General features: G+C 34.2%; 3 protein-coding genes and 1 long non-coding RNA gene across 4 annotated transcripts; 2 read left to right on the top strand and 2 right to left on the bottom strand.

Annotated features, from left to right (window-relative positions):
* Positions 1-3,060: 3,060 nt before the first annotated feature.
* On the bottom strand, positions 3,061-23,324 carry LOC114752704 (putative serine/threonine-protein kinase). The gene is made up of 9 exons (XM_028941435.1): positions 23,318-23,324; positions 9,257-9,267; positions 5,537-5,641; positions 5,317-5,433; positions 5,040-5,167; positions 4,541-4,754; positions 4,195-4,426; positions 3,726-3,876; positions 3,061-3,546 (listed from the first exon to the last, which is right to left on the bottom strand). Exons 2-9 carry the CDS (start codon positions 9,261-9,263, stop codon positions 3,292-3,294), a joined length of 1,209 nt encoding a protein of 402 aa, XP_028797268.1. The 5' UTR covers positions 9,264-9,267; positions 23,318-23,324; the 3' UTR covers positions 3,061-3,291.
* Positions 5,684-9,149, bottom strand: LOC114752705 (plasmodesmata-located protein 7-like). Its single transcript, XM_028941436.1, has 2 exons — positions 8,589-9,149; positions 5,684-6,828 (listed from the first exon to the last, which is right to left on the bottom strand). Exons 1-2 carry the CDS (start codon positions 8,990-8,992, stop codon positions 6,657-6,659), a joined length of 576 nt encoding a protein of 191 aa, XP_028797269.1. The 5' UTR covers positions 8,993-9,149; the 3' UTR covers positions 5,684-6,656.
* On the top strand, positions 18,291-20,767 carry LOC114752708 (cysteine-rich receptor-like protein kinase 42). The gene is made up of 4 exons (XM_028941437.1): positions 18,291-18,697; positions 19,881-20,281; positions 20,573-20,604; positions 20,741-20,767. The coding sequence occupies exons 1-4, from the start codon at positions 18,291-18,293 to the stop codon at positions 20,765-20,767; spliced, it is 867 nt and encodes a 288-aa protein (XP_028797270.1).
* On the top strand, positions 20,802-23,157 carry LOC114752706 (uncharacterized). The gene is made up of 4 exons (XR_003740884.1): positions 20,802-20,868; positions 21,044-21,257; positions 22,230-22,386; positions 22,614-23,157. It is a non-coding gene; the product is annotated as an uncharacterized LOC114752706 (long non-coding RNA).
* Positions 23,325-23,568: the final 244 nt, after the last annotated feature.

Genomic DNA, 23,568 nt, shown 5'->3' with positions numbered 1-23,568 from the left:
GAAATCTTGTTCGACTTTTGGGATCTTGTAGCAAAGGTCACGATAGAATCCTTGTTTACGAATACATGAAAAACAACAGTCTTGACAGATTCGTATTTGGTATGTTATTTCAATTACCAAAGCTTATGCACAATATCTTAAGCATTATGAGATGTGGACATATTTTCAACATGATAACATTTCATTCACTCGTTGGGAAAAATGTGCTCATATGTCATAGTTTTATTAGATAATTTGATTGGCACATAGATATTGAAAGGACATTGTTATGTTTCGCCCTTCGTTCTTTTTCCTCACCTTTCAAATTTTGCAGACTTGGGAAATAGGTGAAAGGAAAGGTTCTCTCAATTAGAAGCAATGATATGAAGTAATTTTAGGAATAGCAAGAGGCTTGACTTATCTTCATGAAGAATTTCATATTCGCATTATTCATAGAGATATAAAGACAAATAACATTCTGTTAGATGATGATCTACAACCAAGAATTGCTGATTTTGGGTTGGCAAGGCTTATACCTGAGGATAGAACTCATCTTAGTACAAAATTTGCAGGAACATTGTAAGTTGATCGAAATAACTTCTTGGCTCAAGTTAATTTTCAATTCTATGAATTTTTATCATAGTAAATGGATTGTTGAAGGTATTAATGAAATATATACATTAGTCTAGTAAACAATCCTATTACATGGACTATACATGATTATGCAAGAAGGAATTCATACTTATGTCGAAGATGATGAGACAATACTTTTATTGCATGTCTATTTTGGATTTTGTAGCATCTTGATACGTATGTGTTTTAGTTTGAGCTATTATTCTAATTAATTGCATCATAAATAATATATGATTGATAGAGGATACACAGCACCAGAATATGCAATTCATGGACAATTATCAGAAAAGGCTGATATTTATAGTTATGGTGTTGTTGTCTTAGAAATCATTAGCAGTCAAAAGAGCAATGAAGTGAAAGTTGATGGTGATGCTGAAGGCGAATTCCTCCTCCAAAAAGTGAGAAAATTCACATGACTATTTGAAAAAGCTTTTCTTTATTTTGGGGGGGAAAAAAACTTAGATGTTGAATTTTTTAACAGGACATCTAAAATTCTTTCGAAAAAAACTCTTACTTTATGAGAGAAAATAATCTTATGATAAATACTTATATTTCGTTTCACTTTCATCCTACTTGATAGGCTTGGAAACTATATGAGAGGCATGCATCTAGAGTTGGTGGACAATGCCTTAGACACTCATGATTAGGATGCAGAAGAAGTGAAGAAAATTACAAAAATCGGTTTGCTATGCTCTCAAGCATCTGCAGAAACAAGACCGGCAATATCTGAAATAGTGGTTTTGCTTCAGAAGAAGGGTTTCTTAGAGAATATGAGGCCGACTATGCCTATCTTGATTGAACCTAATTAGAGCTTCATGGAAGACACCTCCATCCCTACTGCTTCCATCCAATGATGTTGCTTTTACTTTTTAATACCATCAACAAGATAATTGTACTTTACAAGAATGTTTTTTCTGAATGGCTGATGAGAGTAGTCTTAGTCGCATCGGCTACCAATTAGTTCTAGATCCAACTATAAATACAATATAGTGGCAACCGAAATCATTCTCCTAGGGAGCAATTTTGGAATTCTAATTGCAAAATGGACCTGGTTATTTATATGCAAATACAGTACCGCTACTCTAGAATGATGCAAGCATACTCTAAATGCAAATATGTTATGGTTATGCACCTAAGTAAACTAATGCAGACTACAGCTATATGTTTAATGCAGATAGGGATATGATCCCAAATATAGGACCTGGCTTAGGTCCCGGCAATGGATGGGCATAAAAAATAATTGGGACCAAGTTATGGAAGGTACTGAGAGGGTGGTTCTTTCTGGGGGGAAGGTACTGTTAAGTGGAAGATGGAAAAGTATGACATGTTGTCTCTTAAGTTTGCCTACAGTATGTGAAGAAAGCTTATGAAGCCTTGTTTAGCAGATAATTTTTTTCTCCACAGATCTGTGGGAATGGTGAACAATGGGAAGGCTGGCTGTGGAGGCATACTGAGATTACATGGGATAGTATTTAGATGCTTTTACGCTGATCAGTTTGTTTAATGAGACTGAGGCGTGCATGGGATGGACTCGATAAATGATTCTGCATATTCCAATTTTGTTGATCCAACAAAGGGGAACAATAGAGACATACTCAAAAGAGATATAATTTAAATGATTAATTAAATTATCATCACCAGTCCTAAATATAAGAACTAATTTGTAGTGTAAATTAGCTTTTATATTTAGAACCAGAGATAATATTTAAAGCTTAAATTATATGATATTATGTTAGTTCTTAATAAAATTTTTATTTTAAAAGTAACATCAAGAATTAAATTTTTATGTTTAAATTTCTGAAACAAATTTTTGCTGCTTTAAGAGGCTGTGGTTACCCAAGATAAGACGTACTCTCATGAAAATGAGTGTTAAAAAAATGGCTTGGGCAAGCGACATAAATTTGATCCATGTAGCTCTTAACCTCCTGCAGTTATATTAATTAACCTGAAACGATCTCTCAATCAGCTACTGCTAGTTCAACTAAGTGAGTGCATGGTCCCTTTATAGCAATAGTAGAATATAAGTAAAACTTAGTGCCATTTGAAAAACCCAAATGATCAATTAAGTTGGTATACCATCTCTGCCTGAAGTTCTTTGCAGAAACTACTTTCCCGTAATCAAGTACCTATAGGGTTATTCTTTTGAATGTTTTCTATAACCCTGAAATTATCTTCCTCATTTATTCTGTGTTTCCATATTTCAGGGGAACCCTTTTTTGGGTGGCTTTGATCACCATCTCTTGTGTGCAGTTCTGTGTATGAAATTCTTCCATCGATGTCTCAGACAAGATATGACATTTTCCTTCTCTGCTTTTATGCTATGTTCTGGTGATAATGTATATTTGTTTGACCTGATTATGGGTAACCATTTTAATTCACATTTATACAGCAAAAGATGAAGACACCCAACTAGACTTGCTGAACAAGGATAGCTATGTTACAACAACATAGTCGTGGCAATGACAAACTACCCAAATTATATTGCACAATTCATGTTTCAATGTTTCATTGTACTCAAATCTTCAGTAATGTAATCAAGGCGAATGCTTACTCCAGTTTTTTCCTTCTTCAATATTATTATTATTATTACTATTATTATTTTCTGGGGGTTCAAACTCGTATCGCCTTCCTGATGGAATAGAAGTGGAGACAGTAGCATTTGATCGAGATGAACTATTACTAACCATCTCTTCTAATCCCCACATTAGAATCAACATAAACAGGCATAGTGGGTCGCTTGTGATCTATTAAGCCACCTTTGCTTTCGATCATATCAACAACTTCAAACATTGTTGGCCTTGCTGCAGGAGATGCTTGCGTGCAAAGCAATCCAATCTCTATGATTTTCTTTACTTCTTCTGCATCATACTCATTTGGATCTAAGGTTTCATCCACAAACTCCATGTGCATTCCTCTCTCGTACAGTTTCCAAGCCTGCCGAGGGGCATCAAAGTCATACAAGATGGAGGAAAAAAGATTGTGTGGTGTTGAGCAGTCAAAAATCATCGTTTGTCACGCTATATTGAAAATAATTTGATTAGTTAAATCTGCATTTGTAATTTCTCCAAATAAAACCCTTTCCTTTGGTATATCAGTTTTGAGAATTCGCTTACTCTTTGAAGAAGGAATTCGCCTTGATCATCATTCTTTAATTCACCACTCTTTTGCCCACTTATAATTTCTAAGACTACAACACCATAGCAATAGGTGTCAACCTTCTCAGATAATTGTCCATGCATTACATACTCAGGTGCAGTGTATCCCCTATATAACAAAAGCAAAAGATCAAAAACTCACCATATGTAAGACACGAGACGCAACAAGACACGGAAACTTACACGGCCAATGATAAAAACAAATTTCAAATATTCATGTGCAACTTAAAAGTGTTGTATCATATTTCTAGTGAGTCATAAACATACACAAGTCTTCATGCTTTGTAGAAACAACTAAACATTTGAGAAAAGATCTAGTTGCTAAAGTATGTTGCGTTTGATCAACAAATGAGTTGTTACAATCATTTGTGTCAATATGATATACAGAGTGCAGAAAATATGAATAATTACAAATGTTATTACTTACATTGTTCCTGCAAATTTTGTATTGAGATGAGATTGGTCCCTTGGCAAAAGCCTTGCCAATCCAAAATCTGCAATTTTAGGCTGGAAATCATCATCCAAGAGGATGTTGCTGGGCTTTATATCCCTATGTACGATGCAAATGTGGAATCCCTCATGAAGATATGCCAAACCCCTTGCAGTGCCTAAAATTATACCATAACGTTGCTTCCAATTGAGAGAACCTCTATCTCCACCTATTTCCAGCACTTTAGATAGTAAGGGAAAGGGGACAAAAAAACATAAAAATAGAGAAAGCAGATGATTTTCAACTACAAAGGAAATTTCTTCAAGTACTAAATTGAATATACCAAATAAGAACTGGCCAACATTGTTGTTCTTCATGTACTCATAGACAAGGAATCTCTCTTGGCCTTTACTGCAACATCCAAGAAGTCGAACAAGATTTCGATGATGAACATTACTTATTAGCTTCACTTCACTTTCAAAATCTTCATCCATCTTTTTGGATTGCTCTAGAGCCAATTTCTTTATGGCAATTACTTCTCCATTTTTCAGAGTACCCTGTTCAATGAAGAGATCATATTTCCAGACTATAGACTGTGCTTGACGGAAGTGCCATCCTTTTGTTAAGAATTAGACACATTTTCCTGTGTATTTCATGGAATCTAAGAAATACATCGTACTTTCTATATATCTGGCAGACAAATATTATATTAACAAGTGTACCTAAATTGAATTTATAAAAAAAAGCCTCTATACAAAAGTGTCTCTTGAAAAAAGATATGGACTGTAATAATACAAATGACTGTTTGTTTGAGTTTTTTTTTTGGGGGGGGGGGGGTTTACCTTGTATACATCACCAAAACCTCCTTCTCCTAATTTATTCTCTTCACTGAAATTTTTTGTCGCAGACTTCAGATCTTTATACCTGTAGTTAACCGGGCCTTTCAACTCAGTTGCTCCCAAAATGTCAACTGCAAGAAAAACCACAATTAGAAGTAGTTAGGGGTTCATCCCTATCAAATTAAAACCCTCACATTCCTTTGGCGGGAAAAAGTTAAAACTAGAGCATCACAATGAATCATTTCAAATTGAATAATAAAGATTTTTCTAGTTATCTTACCTCTATGAACTCTCTTGAACAATGATCGTCTATACAAAGCAAATAATGCAAGAAGAATCAAAATAAAAGATGCACCTCCAACGACCCCACCAATAATGGTCTTCTTGCTTGAATCTCCTACGAGTCACAATTGTTTGAAGTTAAATTGTTTGCTCATGTCAATTGTTTCTTGGCATGCAGTGCACATAGTCATTCAGGAGTTTAAAGTTTAGAACTTTACCTTGTTTCAAGATGCGTTTGATATCAGTGGTCTGGTTAGCAGTAAAAAATGCAGAGGTGGAGTATCTCATGAAGCAACCAGCATAAAAAATCTTAGCATTTGAGTTGGGAATACAAATCTGAAAATTTCTTAAGCCAGAGTCCAAGCAATCCTGGCAGCCACTTTGAGTGACAGTCTCGACACATTGAGCAAAGGCATAAATATTTGAACCATTACTGTCGGGTACTGGCGTTATAGTGGCTGCAAAGAAACCAGGTATTCTTGGTGTTGCTTCTACCAGATTCTTTAGCCCTTGTTGCACAGTTGAAGCAAGTTCTGTGGAGTTTTTAGCCACAGGATTCCCACACACAATGTGGTTCCCACCATCTGTGGACTGGTCGAAGAAAATACTGCTCTCATACCTTGAAAAACACACAAAAATGTGCCATCTTTATGATTCTAAAACGTGTCACTTTTATGACCACATTAAGGGACATCGGTTACCTGAGATGTTAGTTATGTGATTGTTTTATCATTTTATGGTGTTGCAAACTGTGCAGTTGTCTCTACTATGGAACACTTTTCAATCAGTTGAAGGGTTTTATGTGTTTAGAATTAATATACCCGCTTGGAGGGGTTCGAAGAAAATCGACAGAGGTGTCACTGAGGACAGTTGAAAAGATTGTGTTTAGCCTATAAAGAAAAGCAGAGCAACCAAGGATTTTAAGCATAATGACGACAAAGCACGGCAACAAGGAAGTTGTTAACTCCATGATTCATCAACCCAGAATCATCGGAGCTTAAGGTCTTCTCCCATGGCCATGGGTGAGCAACGGCCAAAAAAGTCCGAACTCTCAAGCTTCTTCGTCATGCACTTCTTGGTAGCAAATTTCTCTGTCACAAACCCGAACACCAAGAAATGCAGAACCAAAGATCGCATGGAACAATAAAAATACAGCAAGACTTCGTCGTCATTGCTCAGCATGATTTGAGGTAAATTTCAGAAAATTTCTGCAGAGTTTCAGAGCAAAAGCAAGTGCGGAAATTTCAGAGCATAAACACGAACAAAATTCATCAACGAAGAAGCAAAATTCATCGCCGTCGTTGTGCATGCTCTGGGTTATCACTCTGTCATCCTCTTTCAGAGCAAGAATGAGATAGCCGAAAAGGCAGGAGGATGAGCGGCGGTCGAAGAAACGGCGTTGGGCAAGCGACTGTGACGAGTGTGACGGTAAAGTGGAGACATGCGACGGTGACTGGGAAGAGAGATTGAGAGCAGTGGAGAGAACTCCCTGCAATCGGGGCCCATTCGTCTTTGGAAAAGAAAATGATTAATAAAAGGAGTTAACATAATTAAGATTTAATATAGTTTTTATTTTCTTAGATGTACTATTGATTCTAGTTTCTCAAATTTTAAATAATAAATTTTATTTTTTAAGTTTCATTTCATTTAAAATATTGATATTTATAATCTAATAAAAATTTGGATCATTTTGTTTCTTAAATAGTCAAAATCTATAGTTTGAAAATTAAATGACCAAAATAAAAATAAAAACAAATTTAAGGGATTAAAGATTATGTTAACCCTATAATTTTTATACATCAAGTTTATTTATGTTTTGATTTTAATCCTTTAAATTTCAAAATTATGAGTTTTGATATCTCAAAAAATAAATTGATCTAAAATTTTATTAAAGTATAGGGACTAATATTTGAAGGACTAAAATTAAAATGAAATAGACATGTCAATTATTGTGTTAAACCCAATTAAGCAAAATTATTTTCACACATCTTTTTGGAGTGAATCTGGCTTTGAATTGTAGTTGTGTTTCCGGTTTGTCTTTCAAGTTTCAACAATCCTTTTGTGCAAACAAAGGCTAAAGCCTCAGAAATTTAATGACTTGTATATCTTAATGGCCAAAAATATATGTTCATGTTGTAATTAAGTTTAATCTCATTTAGGTTTTATTCCTTTAAATTTTAAATCATAGATTTTGGTTCTTCAAGTTTCTTCTCATGTAAAATATTGATCTTTATAATCTAATAAAAATTTAGACCATTTTACCTCCAAGGAACCAAAACCTACGGTTTGAAATTTGAAAGATCAAAACTAAAATGAGGGTAAAGTTAAAGGACCAAAGATTATATTAACCCCAATCTTTTTAACTAAATTGAGTATTTTAAAAATTTTAAAATAAATTAGGGCAATAATACATTTTTTAAGTAAGTTATTATTTAATAAGGAGGCAAATAAATGAGAGAAATACCGGTAATAAAATAAAACACTAAAAAAATAGCATGAGAAAAAGATGATAAGAATTAATTAAAAAAAATTAAGGAGTGAAATTGGTAAAAATACATTTAATGTTTAAATACCTTTTAGTTACATCTTATGAAAAAACCAAGCCAATTCAAATTTGATAATCTTATTAGAAGGAGCGGGAGGGAGTAACATTTTGGCTTAAACTCCTGATTTTAATAGTATTTTTTTTTAAAAAATCATGATTTAAAAACCATTAACTTCAAATCATGATTTTTTTTTACCAATTATTGTTATTGAAAAAGGAAAATAATCTTGTAGGTGCCTAAAATTTGCCTTAATTTCTAATTTTGGTGTCTTTAATTTGTATTTTTATTCTGTTGGTATAATTAGCTTTTGGATAAGGATTAACGGTACTAATAGAAAAAAAATACATAGATACCAAATTAAAAGTTAAGAGAAACTATAATTATCTTCAAAATAGTTTTTCCTACTTAGAATACTTTGTTAAAATTTAAAATTTCAATGTGAGCATGTTTTTTTAAAGTCGGCATATTTTGTTAACAACGGTTAAAAAACCATTTTATAAAATTAAAAAGGCCCAAACAAAGCCTTATCCAACAAAGAAAAGAAGTGCAATTTTGCCTCTCTTATACATTATACAATTATGGGTCTCATTCTTTAACTTCAGCGAAACTCTTGATTTAATAATGACATCTTATAATTAGGACCCGTTAGTATAAAAAAATATTAAAAACAACATGTTCATCTTTTTTTTTTTAAAAAAAAAAAAGGTCAAAGTTGGTCGGATACCTGAGGAAGCAACCTTCGTATATGACCCGGGCACCAGTGGCGGAGACGGAGCAGTTGTCGTATATATGAACGGCGGCGAAGTCGAAGCAACCGAGGCAGTCTTTGATGGAAAGGTAGTTTCTGCACTGAAAAACGCCGTACGCCGGATTGTTACCCTTCACTGCCTGCGCCACCGCGGAGTGTTTGCTCTGGTTGCTGACCTGCGCTCTCAGGCTTCGCATCGACGCGTTTAGGTTCTTGTTGAAGATGGCCACGTCACTGACATTATAGCTGCTGCAGCCTGATTTCACATAACTGAGCTGCGGCTCTGAAACGACGCCGTCAAGAGTCCACCATGTCCAGATTGTGAAGCTCAACAAGAAGATAAAGGACAAGGGATTTTGTTGCAGGTTTAGCAGCAGCATGGTGTTTTAGTCTTATTCCTTGCAGAGTGTAGAGAGAGAGACAGACAGAGAGAATGAAGAATGAAGGCGGAGATCTCTTTGAAAAGTGTAAGCCAGCGTGGTGCTTCAAGGTCACTTCAAATTTCTGATATAGAAGTTCAATTGTCATTGATTTTTACTCCCCTGGCCTCTAATAAATATAACCCTTACTTGGTGATTTTATTTTGATCCTAAAAATCTCGTTTCTCTAATAAAAGCTTTTATCTTCTATGTTTATTCTAGTTGCTGGCATAAGAGTGGGTTCAAAAAGCACAATTAATGATAAAGGGAGTTTTTTAGCATACTTGTCAACTTAGAATTCGTCTAGAATCACTTATAATTAATTTTTCAATCGTGATTCACATGATATGAAGTAAATATATGAGAGAAATTTTATTCTGATTTATATAAAACGTGCTTATAAATCATTTTTATCATAATACCAAACAGGACCTTACTTTATATGCTTTTGAACTTACCTACTGGACATCATATAATATTCTTGCTTACTTTAAGTATTATATAAATATTTTTTTTGCATACGTGGATTAAATACACATTAAATGAAAGAAACAAATGAAATTATACAGACAAATCTATCATATAATGCTCATTTGCAGAGTTTTTAAGCTGCGCTGAACAAATAGCAAGTTAATTTCATCAGGGATAAAAAAAACAAATAGCAATTTAAACGAGTTTGTATGATGTTAAAACAAATAATAAAAGTACTTTTCAATAAATTAATATTAAAAAGCTGCATGAACCATGCGGAATCTAATCTAAATCCTATATATATCTAGGCTTATTAGCGATGCATAAATTTCTTCGATCTCCCACCCTTTTAATTTGCATCCCCTAACTTTTTTTGGGTCTTCTTTTTTCTTTTGAAAATTAATCCAAATAATGAGAATTGGGCATATTTTGTGGTCCACATAAATAGCCCTGATTTTGTATCAAGAAATAAAAGCATAGTTAATAAGCCAGTCTATCCCACAAAAATCTTCGTCACTTTTCTCGGTAAGTTTTGTCCCCTTGCCTTTTGAAAAACGGGAAAACTTAGGCAATAGCCAAAGGACCATCATGTGAATTCTCCATTTTTCCTTTTTAAGAGAACAATAATTAGTGTGTGAATTATATAACATATTAAACCTAGTTCTTTTAATAATAAAATACAAATAATCAATTTATAAATATAAAAAAATTAGTTGAAATTAATTAAAAGTAATGAATATGCTTTTTAAAAAGAACCCCTATTACGGAGAGACTAATAAGATGCGATCTGAGAAGTAGAGAGACAAATCAATAATTAGTGAGGCAAAAATTCAAAAAACAATACTTAAATAGGTTATTATAGTATCTTATAAACAAGAACATGTTCATTCTCAAAAAAAAAAATTAATATAGGATAGAGGGAGGATTGTTCTAAGGGGGTGTTTTGGCATCCTTCAATAGCAATTTAAAAAAGTACAAGCCAATAAAATTTTTTTCATATAATTATCTTGTATATGGTAAAATTATTTTTAAAAAACTAATCCAAACCTAATTAACATCTGAAGAGAGTAAAGAGATATGCGATTAGCATGTAAAGCCAATATCTTTGTAGCCATGTGAGATTCGATGGATAACTGTAGGAAGCGATTAAGTCACGATTAGGAGTCCTTTTCATGTGTGTGAATTTTCATAATTGGTGTCATTTTTCAATCTCTGGCGGGTCATACAATTCATGGAAATTTCAAAGATGCCTTCATCATGAGTCGCCCCAGCAAGAAATGTCCTTATTATCTGTGGCCATTCTGGAGAAAAATGACAAAACATGAGTCATTATTATCATTCTTCCAAGATGCCTCAATTATGCGTCTCCCCTTGTTATTCAATCTCATCATCTTAGTTATCTTTGGAACCAAGATGAGATTTTGAAAAAAAACAAAAACAAATTAGGTCCATTCCATTTTCAGTCCAGTCGTTTTCAAAATTATCCTTGGAAGATTAGTTGGAAGTAGAATTGGACATTTCTTACAATAAGTCCACAAGAATAATTATTAGGCTGCGGTCTTTCGTGTCAAAGTTCAAATATGGAGCGCTAATAAATAGTCTTTCATGTCAGTAATTGGAAAAATTATGGCATTATTTGATATTGGGCTACACAAATATTTGACTTTCAATAGTAACAAAAGTCGCTTTTTTAATTTTTAGCAGTGATTTGCGGTCAAGTTGTTGCCGTAGGCAGTTAGGTAGTTGTATCTCATTCCTGCAAGCTACAACCTTTTAGTTATATGCTTCTGGACACTTCATATTTTTCTCTCTTAACTTTGCGAACTTGTCTCTTATTATTATAACTAGTATTAATTTATCATGACATAGCGAATCAATACTTAATCTCTACTAAGAGACATACCTACATATATGTTCTATTTAATATGAAGTATTGAAAATGAGGGATGATGATTGGGGATGGGATTGAAAAGATATACTAAAAAATTGTTTAGTATAAGGATTTTATGCCATCACCCTATTAATTAGGATAGAATGAGAGAACAAAGCCTCAAAGGAAAGAGTCTGAAAATCAATTAATCAATAATCTCTCACTAGTTAAAAGCATTTTGATGGAGCAAACATATATTCTTTCCCGCTATAATAGCGCCATTTAGCTTCACCTTCAACCAGCAAATCGAAGCCACTAAGATTTAATAAAGATAAAATCAAAGACTTAGATCTGATAAAAATAAGATTTTTTTAAACTCAGATTAAACATCATATTTTTAATCAAAGAAAATAATTATGTCAAACGAGAAAAACTATGAAATCCATGAAAAGAATGGAGGTGAAAAACTCACAAATAAAAATAAAAAGGATGAGGTGATAGCGATGGCAACAGTGATAGCGACAGAGATGAAAGAACATGGCGGAGATTATGGAAGCAAAGGATAAACGCCGATAAAAGTAGGAGGAGGGAGAAAATTGAGTGAGGATGATAATGGGGATCATGAGTTTTGATTTTGAAAAGTAAAAATTATCGCACGATGAATTTTAAAATTTTGATAGACTTTTTACTATGGTTATTTAAAAAATTACCGTTAAAAGTATTTTTTATGACAGTTTTTATCGCCTTTAAAAGCATGTCTATAATTACAAAAATACTACCGTCATATTTTTTACAGTGTTTTTTTTAATAATTGCCGTAAATTGGGGTCAACAAAGCTCTTTTTTGTAGTAGTGATATAAGGATTGTGAATATGTAGAGTTTTATTTTATATTATATAGAAATATATATTTTATAAATTTTTAATAAAAATCATATATCCCAAAACTATTATTAGTATTATTTATATATGAATCTATAGCATTATTTTCCCCACCTAATATTATTAATATATATATAGGAAATTCTATAGAAAGTCATACTGTTTATAAACGCGGTACAAAATTGTTAGCCTACAATCTAATAGTACTTCCCAAGCATTTGAAAACTAAAAAGGGAAAATGACATTGAGGTCCCACAGAACCAAAAATACAGAAAAAAGGTCCCCTGAAATCCCATAATTTTTCTGAAGTCCCAAAGGGACTTAGATGCAATTTTCAGAATCTGGAAATTACCCTCTTGCCCTTGCTTATGAGATTCGAAAATGCTGAAAGGAGATTAGAGCCTCTGTTTTTTGTTTGACCGGAAGAAAGCTGAAACCCTGTTGTGCTTTTGTGCTGCTGGAAATCTGGTGAAAACCCATCGCGATGCTCAAATTCCCCTCACAACCCGCTGAAAATCGTGAGCCTTCGTGCTGGTTGGTGTGTGTTGTGATTTAAGTTGGGTGTGTAGAATGATAATGGGTGCTCTGTTTTTGGGTTGTTTTTGGGTGGTTTTCCTCTGTTCTGACGTTGGTTTAGTGGCAAAGGAAGAAAAAGATGAAGGTTAGTGAGGGTAGAAACCCTTAGCACGAAATGGGACTGTGTTGTCAATCAGGCCGCGATTGTTGTCAATGTGTGCCGCTACACTTGTCAATGTAGCTCTTTAAGTTGTCAATGACAGTTGCGTGCTTCTTGATGCAGGTTTAAGTTACTGATGGTTTTTCAAAGCTTTTGTTTTTGGTTTAGGATTCAGAAGTTAATGAATGGAAAAGCTGTGTTTTTGGTTGGTGTGTGTTGTGATTTAAGTTGGGTGTGTAGAATGATAATGGATGCTCTGTTTTTGGGTGGTTTTCCTCTGTTTTGACATTAGTTTAGTGGCAAAGGAAGAAAAAGATGAAGGTTAGTGAGGCTAGAAACCCTTAGCACGAAATGGGATTGTGTTGTCAATCAGGCCGCGATTGTTGTCAATGTGTGCCGCTACACTTGTCAATGTAGCTCCTTAAGTTGTCAATGACAGTTGCGTGATTCTTGATGCAGGTTTAAGTTACTGATGGCAAGTACGTTTGGAAAACATCTATTTTGCTTTGTTCACATAAGGGGAAAGTTTATAAATGATGGAGAAGATAATATGAGATATGTGGGAGGTAGTGTAAGAACAACCAATGTAAAGGAGGGCACAAGTTATGAAGAATTGAAGGAAATTATATCATCAATTGTTGGAAAAGAAAGCAACTCATTTCTTCTGAAATTCTCAGTTGTGTTTGATAAAAAAACTTTTGTGGAGTTGGTAGATGATGATGGGGTGGAACATTTGATAAAGTTCAATGAAGAAAGTGGTCATGTGTATGTCAAAGAAAATGAAAATGAGGACCACATAGAAGCAACAAGGGATAATATATACAATGGAGGAGCAAGTTGTGTAAGTATAGTTGAACAAAACTGTAAATTGGTGTGAAGGGAATTTTTTGTAAATGGATACACACCAATAGTTAGTTTCTCGTAATTACATGCAACCCCTGTGTTTTTTTGGAATGGGTTGTGAAATAGGTGTAGTTTCATGTATATGAAGGTGTAAATGAAAGTTGACTATGAATTGGCATGTTAGATTCTGCTGTCATTTAAGTTGTCATACCTGCACTCTGTATTGTCATTAGACCTATTATGACTTATCAATAGAGCACTGTCACTTGTCAATTAATTTGCTGATGTAAGTTGTCAACAATATGAATTCAAGTTACATAACTTGTTTTAGTAACATATGATATTTTCAATCACTCTGTCATATTATATTTTTGGTTATTTGTCATATATAATCATTATTAATGAAGTGTCAATGGTGGCACTGTGACTTGTCAATGGTGGCATAGTGACTTGTCAATGGTGGCACTGTGACTTGTCGTTGGTGACACTATGACTTGCCAATGGTGGCACACTGACTTGTCGTTGGTGGCACTATGACTTGTTAATTGTGACACACGGACTTGTCATTGGTGGCAATTTGACTTGTCAATGATGGCACACAGACTTGTCATTGGTGGCAATGTGACTTGTCAATGGTGGCATACTGAGTGGATTTTGAGCACCACGGTGGATTGTTAAAGTTACAAAAATGAGGTTGAATAGTTGATATGTCTTGCTTGGAGTTCAAAGTATTTGTGAAGATTTTATGCTCTGTAGTGGTTACTATATTCCTTTGTGGGGATTTCTATTTCCATATTGATGATTGTGTCTGAAAAAGAGGACGAATAAAGGGCACTTCAATCCCAAACACTTTATGGCAACACAGACTTTGTGTATTTATTTGCTGCTGTTATACTTGTCAATGACTACTCTTATAGTTGTCACTAGCAGCCTGCGTAGTTGTCACTGGATGCGGTGTTAGTTGTCACTGGATGCTGTGTTAGTTGTCATCACATGCTCTGTTAGTTGTCAGTGGATGCTTAGTTGACTAGATGCTGTGTTAGTTGTCACTACATACTATGTTAGTTGTCACTGCATGCTCTGTTAGTTGTCACTGCATGCTCTGTTACTTGTTACTGGATGCTGTTACTTCACACTAGATGCTCTGTCATTTCTCACTGGATGCTCTGTCATTTCTCAGTGGATGCTCTGTTAGTTGTTAGTGGATGCTGTTTTTTGTTACTGGATGCTCTGTCCCTTGTCATTGGATGCTATGTTACTTGTCACAATATGTTCTGTCCCTTGTCACTGGATGTTGTGTTGTTAGTAAAACCTTTTGATTATGTGTTTTTTTTTTGCAGATGAACTGTTTCCATACGATGTTGCGTGCTGTTAAGCCAGAGTTGTTTGCCAATGAGGACAAAATTGGCAACGAAGTGAAATGGGCTAAAGTTTATGTGCAGAATGATACGTGAGTGTAGTTGTTCTGTTTGATTGTGTTATGTTGTGTTTGTTCACAATAAAATTGCATGCTGCTTACATATTGAATTTGCTTGGCAGTGATTCATGTGGAGTTCATGTCCTCTCTTAGCTACAAGAGTGGGATGGCGCTATTCGTGATGCTGCAGGATATACCATGCCACGATACTCCAATGATGAATTGCAAGAGTTGAAGGTTGGCTGTTTGTGGTGGTTGGTTACCCATCCACAAAATGAACATAGGGATGAAGTGATGTCAATGCTATTGGACTTCAACAAGAGCAAAGGAGGAGATAGAGGAGTCCATTAATTTTTTGTTCTGTTATGCCAGGATGTGTTATGAGATGATTGGCACCTAAGGGTGTGAGCCATGAGGGCAATAGCTTAATGGTCAATAGGTCCTTTTGTAACAAACTGATCAAATTATGTTTATAATATTATTATCTTTGTTATCAGATGTTATGATACCAATTTCTTGGGGACAACTCACATTTTTATTTTTGTTGTTTTATATCTTTATTGATATCGACAAATTTATGTAATATTAATAAGTAATATAACATGAGTTAATGACAAGTGATATAACAAATGAATATGTGGATATTAACAATTGATATTCAAAATTTTTACAACTGAAGGTGTTATTTATTTGTAATGTTAAGTAATATTTATATTAAAATATAATTAATCAGAAGGTGTTACTCAGAGTTATGTTCAATTAACAAGTCACTCTGCTCTATTGGTAAGTCACAGTGCTACCAGTGACAAGTCACAGTGCTCTATTGGCAAGTCACAGTGCCACCATTGATAAGTCACGGTGCGACGATTGACAAGTGAAATTGCCACCAATGACAAGTCCGTGTGCCACCATTGACAAGTTATAGTGCCACCAACGACAAGTCAGTGTGCCACCATTGGCAAGTCATAATGCCACCAACGACAAGTCACAGTGCCACCATTGACAAGTCACAGCGCCACCATTAACAAGTCTTAAGGACATGATTGACAAGTCACTATGCCACCATTGACAAGTCACAGTGCCACCATTGACACTTCATTAATAATGATTATATATGACAAATAACAAAAATATAATATGACAGAGTGATTGAAAATATCATATGTTACTAAAACAAGTTATGTAACTTGAATTCATATTGTTGACAACTTACATCAGCAAATTAATTGACAAGTGACAGTGCTCTATTGATAAGTCATAACAGGTCTAATGACAATACAGAGTGCAGGTATGACAACTTAAATGACAGCAGAATCTAACATGCCAATTCATAGTCAACTTTCATTTACACCTTCATATACATGAAACTACACCTATTTCACAACCCATTCCAAAAAAACATAGGGGTTGCATGTAATTACGAGAAACTAACTATTGGTGTGTATCCATTTACAAAAAATTCCCTTCACACCAATTTACAGTTTTGTTCAACTATACTTACACAACTTGCTCCTCCATTGTATATATTATCCCTTGTTGCTTCTATGTGGTCCTCATTTTCATTTTCTTTGACATACACATGACCACTTTCTTCATTGAACTTTATCAAATGTTCCACCCCATCATCATCTACCAACTCCACAAAAGTTTTTTTTTATCAAACACAACTGAGAATTTCAGAAGAAATGAGTTGCTTTCTTTTCCAACAATTGATGATATAATTTCCTTCAATTCTTCATAACTTGTGCCCTCCTTTACATTGGTTGTTCTTACACTACCTCCCACATATCTCATATTATCTTCTCCATCATTTATAAACTTTCCCCTTATGTGAACAAAGCAAAATAGATGTTTTCCAGACGTACTTGCCATCAGTAACTTAAACCTGCATCAAGAATCACGCAACTGTCATTGACAACTTAAGGAGCTACATTGACAAGTGTAGCGGCACACATTGACAACAATCGCGGCCTGATTGACAACACAATCTCATTTCGTGCTAAGGGTTTCTAGCCTCACTAACCTTCATCTTTTTCTTCCTTTGCCACTAAACTAATGTCAAAACAGAGGAAAACCACCCAAAAACAGAGCATCCATTATCATTCTACACACCCAACTTAAATCACAACACACACCAACCAAAAACACAGCTTTTCCATTCATTAACTTCTGAATCCTAAACCAAAAACAAAAGCTTTGAAAAACCATCAGTAACTTAAACCTGCATCAAGAAGCACGCAACTGTCATTGACAACTTAAAGAGCTACATTGACAAGTGTAGCGGCACACATTGACAACAATCGCGGCCTGATTGACAACACAGTCCCATTTCGTGCTAAGGGTTTCTACCCTCACTAACCTTCATCTTTTTCTTCCTTTGCCACTAAACCAACGTCAGAACAGAGGAAAACCACCCAAAAACAACCCAAAAACAGAGCACCCATTATCATTCTACACACCCAACTTAAATCACAACACACACCAACCAGCACGAAGGCTCACGATTTTCAGCGGGTTGTGAGGGGAATTTGAGCATCGCGATGGGTTTTCACCAGATTTCCAGCAGCACAAAAGCACAACAGGGTTTCAGCTTTCTTCCGGTCAAACAAAAAACAGAGGCTCTAATCTCCTTTCAGCATTTTCGAATCTCATAAGCAAGGGCAAGAGGGTAATTTCCAGATTCTGAAAATTGCATCTAAGTCCCTTTGGGACTTCAGAAAAATTATGGGATTTCAGGGGACCTTTTTGCTGTATTTTTGGTTCTGTGGGACCTCAATGTCATTTTCCCAACTAAAAACTTTCCTGTATTCTTTCTAATATTTTGTCAAAATTTTTTATATGGTTAGTATATAAGTATATATTCTCATTGATATATATTGACCAACTTACTCTCCTATATAGTACAAAATTGCCTTAAAAAATTATTGGCAATAAATACCATACCTAAAAATATAAAATTATAATTATAATTATATATCTAAAAGATTATATTTTCATTGTTTTACAAAATATTTTGGGCCCCTCCTCTTCTGATCTCATCCTAGTTCCGCCAAGCATTCATCTTTCATTCTTCATCGCTTCTGCAAAGTGAGAAAAAACAGCATGCAGCCTCAACTACTGCAACAAAAGCCTCTGTTCTTCTTCTTCTTCTTATTGAGCTTCATAATCTGGCCATGGTGGACTCTTGACGGCGTCGTTTCGGACCCTCAGACGAATCTAGTGCGACTATGGTGTGACCCCCAAGACGGCGACAACGATGGGTCCATCATGAAGGAGATCCTTAAAGTGACGTTTGGAGATCTGAGAGCTCAGATCCAAAACCAAAACAAACACTTCGCCAGAGCTCAATCAGTGAATGCTAACATCCCCGTTTATGGCCTTTTTCAGTGCAGAAACTACCTCTCCCTCGCCGATTGCCTCGCTTGCTTTGACGTCGCCGCCGTAAACATCCACAACTGCTCCGCCAGGGCATACGCTGCCCGTCTTGTGTACGACGGCTGCTTCCTCAGGTACAACTAGCTAGTTCCCCAACCTCAAGTTGGACTTTTTCTTTCTCTCTCTTTTTTGGGGGGGGGGGTTGTTGGGAACAAATACTGTGAGTTGTGACATTACTATGGTTGCGCTGCTTGCGTTAAAAGTTAGAGCAGCAGAGAGTAGAGAGTAGAGACAAAGGAGAAAACAAGAAACTAATTAATTTCTTTGTGATGCATATATGATGCTATAATTGCAATATATACAATGATATAAAATGAAAATAATAATAATTTCAAATACTACCTCCCGTTCCAAAAGCTAAATAAATAAAGATTGAATTTGATTATAAATATAAAATTTAATCTAGCTAAACTAATTTACGTAACTTATAGATTCATATATAATTTAATGTTATAAAAATATTTTAGGGAAGATTACCTCATATTTGTTATAATTAACTAATTCATATATGAAGTGACATTTCTTTTGTGACTAAACTTACGTTGTATGATCATTAAACGTAGAAATCTAAGTCAAATATTTTTTTGCTATAAAATTTCTCTACAATACATAAATATTTTTTTTAAAAATTATTTATATTGTTCTTTTCAAAGGAACAAATCCATTTCAATTCATAATAACCTTCAGGAGGCATGAAGCCTTGGCACTTCTCAGAATATAACGTGAACTTTCAGATTATTTTTGTCCGTACTTATAGGGAAAGGCAATTTTGTAGCTTATGTTTTTAGCTAATCGTAGTCTAACTTGTGATAATGAATTGTACAGGTTTGAGGCACCACTAGTGGGTGTTTTTTGCCCACGTTTTGTTTTGTTAATGAACATAGGTTTACAGGGTGTTTTGCCTTGTTTCTTGCCCAAAAAAAAAAGTTCTTTAAAAGCCGTAGGGCGCAAGTAAATTTCAAGAAACCACTTTTTACATTTACTTTTAATGAAAAACTGGAAATACTTGACACTTAAAAAGAAAAAGAAAATTGGTGATGGAATTTTACTCCATTGCTAATTTACTATCTTTTTTAAGTGTCTAATTTAAAAAATGAATTATATTTTAGACAAAAGTATAAATTATAAAAAGCACCCACCCTATCCCAAAACTACAAGTTAAATATGATCTGAGGGAGTAGAAATGAGATGGCCAAACTAATTTACATCTTTTAGAGACTTGCTCATTTGTTACTTTGATGTGTGTTTAAAATGAAGGTATGAGAGCAGTCAAAGCTTCGACTGGGCCACCGATAGTTGGAACAACGTAGTATGTGGGAATCAGACAATAAAAGATTCTCCGGCTCTTTCTTCAACTGTGCAACAAGTGCTAAGGAATCTAGGCATAGCAACCCCAAGAATCCCTGGTTCCTATGTGGCCACTAAGACGCCTGTCCCTAACAGTAATGATCTGAATATTTATGGCTTGGCTCAATGTGTTGACACTGTCCCACAAAAGGGGTGCCAGACTTGTATTAACATTGCTTTAAGACACTTTCAGAATTGCCTCACCAACACAGATGCTAAGAGTTACGATATTGGCTGTTTCGTGAGATATTCCACCACTGCCTTCTTTGCTCTTAATCAAACAATTGATATTAACCCCTTCTTGAAACAAGGTAAAGTTATAATCTTCAAATGCATAATTATTGTATATATACATATTTGCTTTTACAGATGAAATTTTAATTAAGTCCCAGGCTAGCATATGAATATATATGCATATATTTATATATATGATTATAGGGAGTTATTTGCATAAACTTCAAATGCATCGTTGTACGTTAGAGCTTGATTAGAAAAGTTTCCCGCCCTGCAGGTTCAAGCAATAAGGGGGCCTTCATTGGCATTGTTATTGGATGTTTAGTGCTTTTGTTTATCTTCCTTATTTTATTATTTGCCTGGATTAGATCACCGAAAAGCCAAAAGAGAGTTCCCAGAGGTAAACAAGGTCTCCAATTTGATTTTTCTCAGCATAAAAAGTCACGGGATTTCATCTTTATGAAAGGGGAAATCTCTGGCTTTTTTTTAATCAAAAAATAATGATGAGAAGTTGAATTGACTAATGTGTTTAACAGGAGATATCACTGGAATTAGCATGTTGAAAGCCGCGGTTAATTACAATTACGGGGATTTGAGGTCTGCAACAAAAAATTTCAGCATTGAAAATAAACTTGGAGAAGGCGGATTTGGTGCAGTATATAAGGTAACTATACATTTTCATTTTCATCAATATTTTGATATAGATCATGTTCCAAAAGCGTGCAAGCATGTCTCTTCTAATTGAGTTTTACCTAGTGTTGTAAAAGATTACCTTTTTTTAAAATAAAGGACAAAGGTATAGAACCTCTAATTTGACACCTCTTAATCATCATGAATAGGGTACCTTGAAGAATGGAAAAATAGTTGCAGTGAAGAAATTAACTTTACGACAATCCAAGAGGATAGAAGAAGAATTTGAGAGTGAAGTGAAACTTATACGTAACGTTCATCATCGGAATCTTGTCCGGCTTCTTGGATGTTGCAGTAAAGGCAATCAGAGAATTCTGGTTTATGAATACATGGAAAAGACCAGTCTTGACAGATTCTTATTTGGTATCTCCTATTAACCAACAAAGCTTGTATGGTTGCTCATGCAATTGCTATTATATTTCTTAATAATATCATGGCATATAGGATATTTTCAAATTAACAACGCAACAAATCATCTTTGACTCGTCTATTAACAAAAATGGATTCATGTGCCATGACTTTATTCAAGAACTTAATCAATACGTTGTGTGTGTAAATTTCCTATTGAAACATTTTGTGAATAGATCGTTCTGATGTTTCACCTTTTCCTTCTTTCTCTGCTAGGAAAAAATAAAGGTTCTCTTGATTGGAAGCAACGATATAATATAATTTTAGGAACAGCAAGAGGTTTGGTTTATTTACACGAGGAGTTTCATGTTCGTATTATACATAGAGACATAAAGACTAACAACATCCTCTTGGATAATGATTTACAACCTAAAATTGCTGATTTTGGCCTAGCAAGACTCTTACCTGAGGACAAGACTCATCTTAACACAAGATTTGCAGGAACATTGTAAGTTGAAATAACTTCATTTATGTGATTTTCTTAAGTTCTGTTGAAGTTCTGGACTCTTCAAGGAAATGATAATATATATTATTATATTAATTCGTTATTGAATTATAAAGTCAAGGGAAAGGAACCAAATTTTTGAACCCATTTCTTATATCCTAAGTTCTTTTATACATGATTCCCCAACCGCAATGATACATTTACCCACAACCTCAGAAATGTAATATATTAGAGGAAAACTTACAATTACCCACAATGTTGAAGAAGATTAGTAAACCAGAGGGAGATAACTGTAGTAGTTATTGCTTCTTCTTTTTTTCTTTAATTTGTAGCAATGTGTACTGTGTCTGCATTCATGTCTATTTTAGATTTTGCTGGTTCTTTTTTCATACACATTTTCTTTGTTCCAAATAGTTGCGTTTGTATTTATTGATGAGTCATTGTTATGATCTTTTAGCTAAAAAGTATTATGTAATTTTCAGAGGATATACAGCCCCTGAATATGCAATTCATGGACAGCTATCAGAAAAAGTTGATGTATATAGTTATGGTGTTATAATCCTAGAAATTGTTAGTGGTAAAAGAAACAATGAATTAAATGCCGATGGTGCTGATGAAGGCGGATTCCTCCTTCAAAAAGTAAGTTCTCATGATTGTTCAAAGCAGCATTTTTTTTTTTGAGAAAATTATAAGCAGGACTCTTTTTACAACTCATGTTAACTCTTCTAAGAAAAGTCTTTCCTTTTTTATTAGTTCATTATATCATGGTAATACATGTTCAAAAGAAATTAATTAGCCTGAGGTTTTTTTTTTCAATCTTTTCTCTATTTCTTGATCTTTTTCACTTTTATTATCTCATTTGGCAGGCTTGGAACTTGTATAAGAGAGGCATACATTTAGAATTGGTGGATGAGACCTTAGAACCTAATGATTATGATGCAGAAGAAGTGAAGAAAATAATAGAGATTGGTTTACTTTGCACACAAGCATCTGTAGAAATGAGGCCAAAGATGTCTGAAGTAGTTGCATTGCTCCAACAAAAGGATTTATCAGAGGATATGAGACCTACTATGCCTATTTTGATTGAAATTGGTTAAAGGTTCATGGAAGACACTTGGATTTTAACCTCTGGTACCTTCTCTACATATGAAGGTGTCGCTTTAAGTTTTGAACTCAAAAAAGCAAAAGCCAAAAAAAAAAAACAAAAAACTAGAAGAAGGAGAAGTCTCGAAATGATTGTCCTTGATTCATTCCATTTTTGTGCGTAATAAAACCAATTATATAAGTGTATGTGTATTGATAATTACATATAAAATTTGATAGGCATGTATGTATACTTATAAAACCAATTATATTATATGTCTTGTGTATATGATTTCACTTGATATGTATAAATTAATTGTTGAACAATGGGTTAGTCAATTATAAATTTTCTCTAATCTTCCCGTGGTAAGATATGAACTCTGATATTTGAGGCTCCTGCTGCGAAGCTCAACATTAACATATAAGAATTCCACACACAAAAAAAATTGACATATAAGAATGCTTCTATCTTGAAAAGTTATTGGAGAATTTTGAGATTTTAATGAACTACGATATAACGAAAAGATAATGATAGTAATGTTATTCCAAGACCCATTATATGGGTAACATATAAAAACCCACATGGTACAATATATGTGGGATATAATGCTTTTAAACTATGATACGCTGCATCCGATCCTTAATATAAAAGGAGAATAAGTAATTTGCAAATATTAAAAAAATTAGTTAAGTTATTTATTTGTAATAAATTGATACTATTTTTCTTAAAATATCTTT

This window comes from Neltuma alba, unplaced genomic scaffold, assembly GCF_004799145.2.
Source record: "Neltuma alba isolate B1F8T4 unplaced genomic scaffold, ASM479914v2 tig00007504_pilon, whole genome shotgun sequence".
NCBI lineage: Eukaryota > Viridiplantae > Streptophyta > Magnoliopsida > Fabales > Fabaceae > Neltuma > Neltuma alba.
Note: the sequence above shows the minus strand (reverse complement) of the source record. Positions and strands in the feature narration are given on the sequence as shown.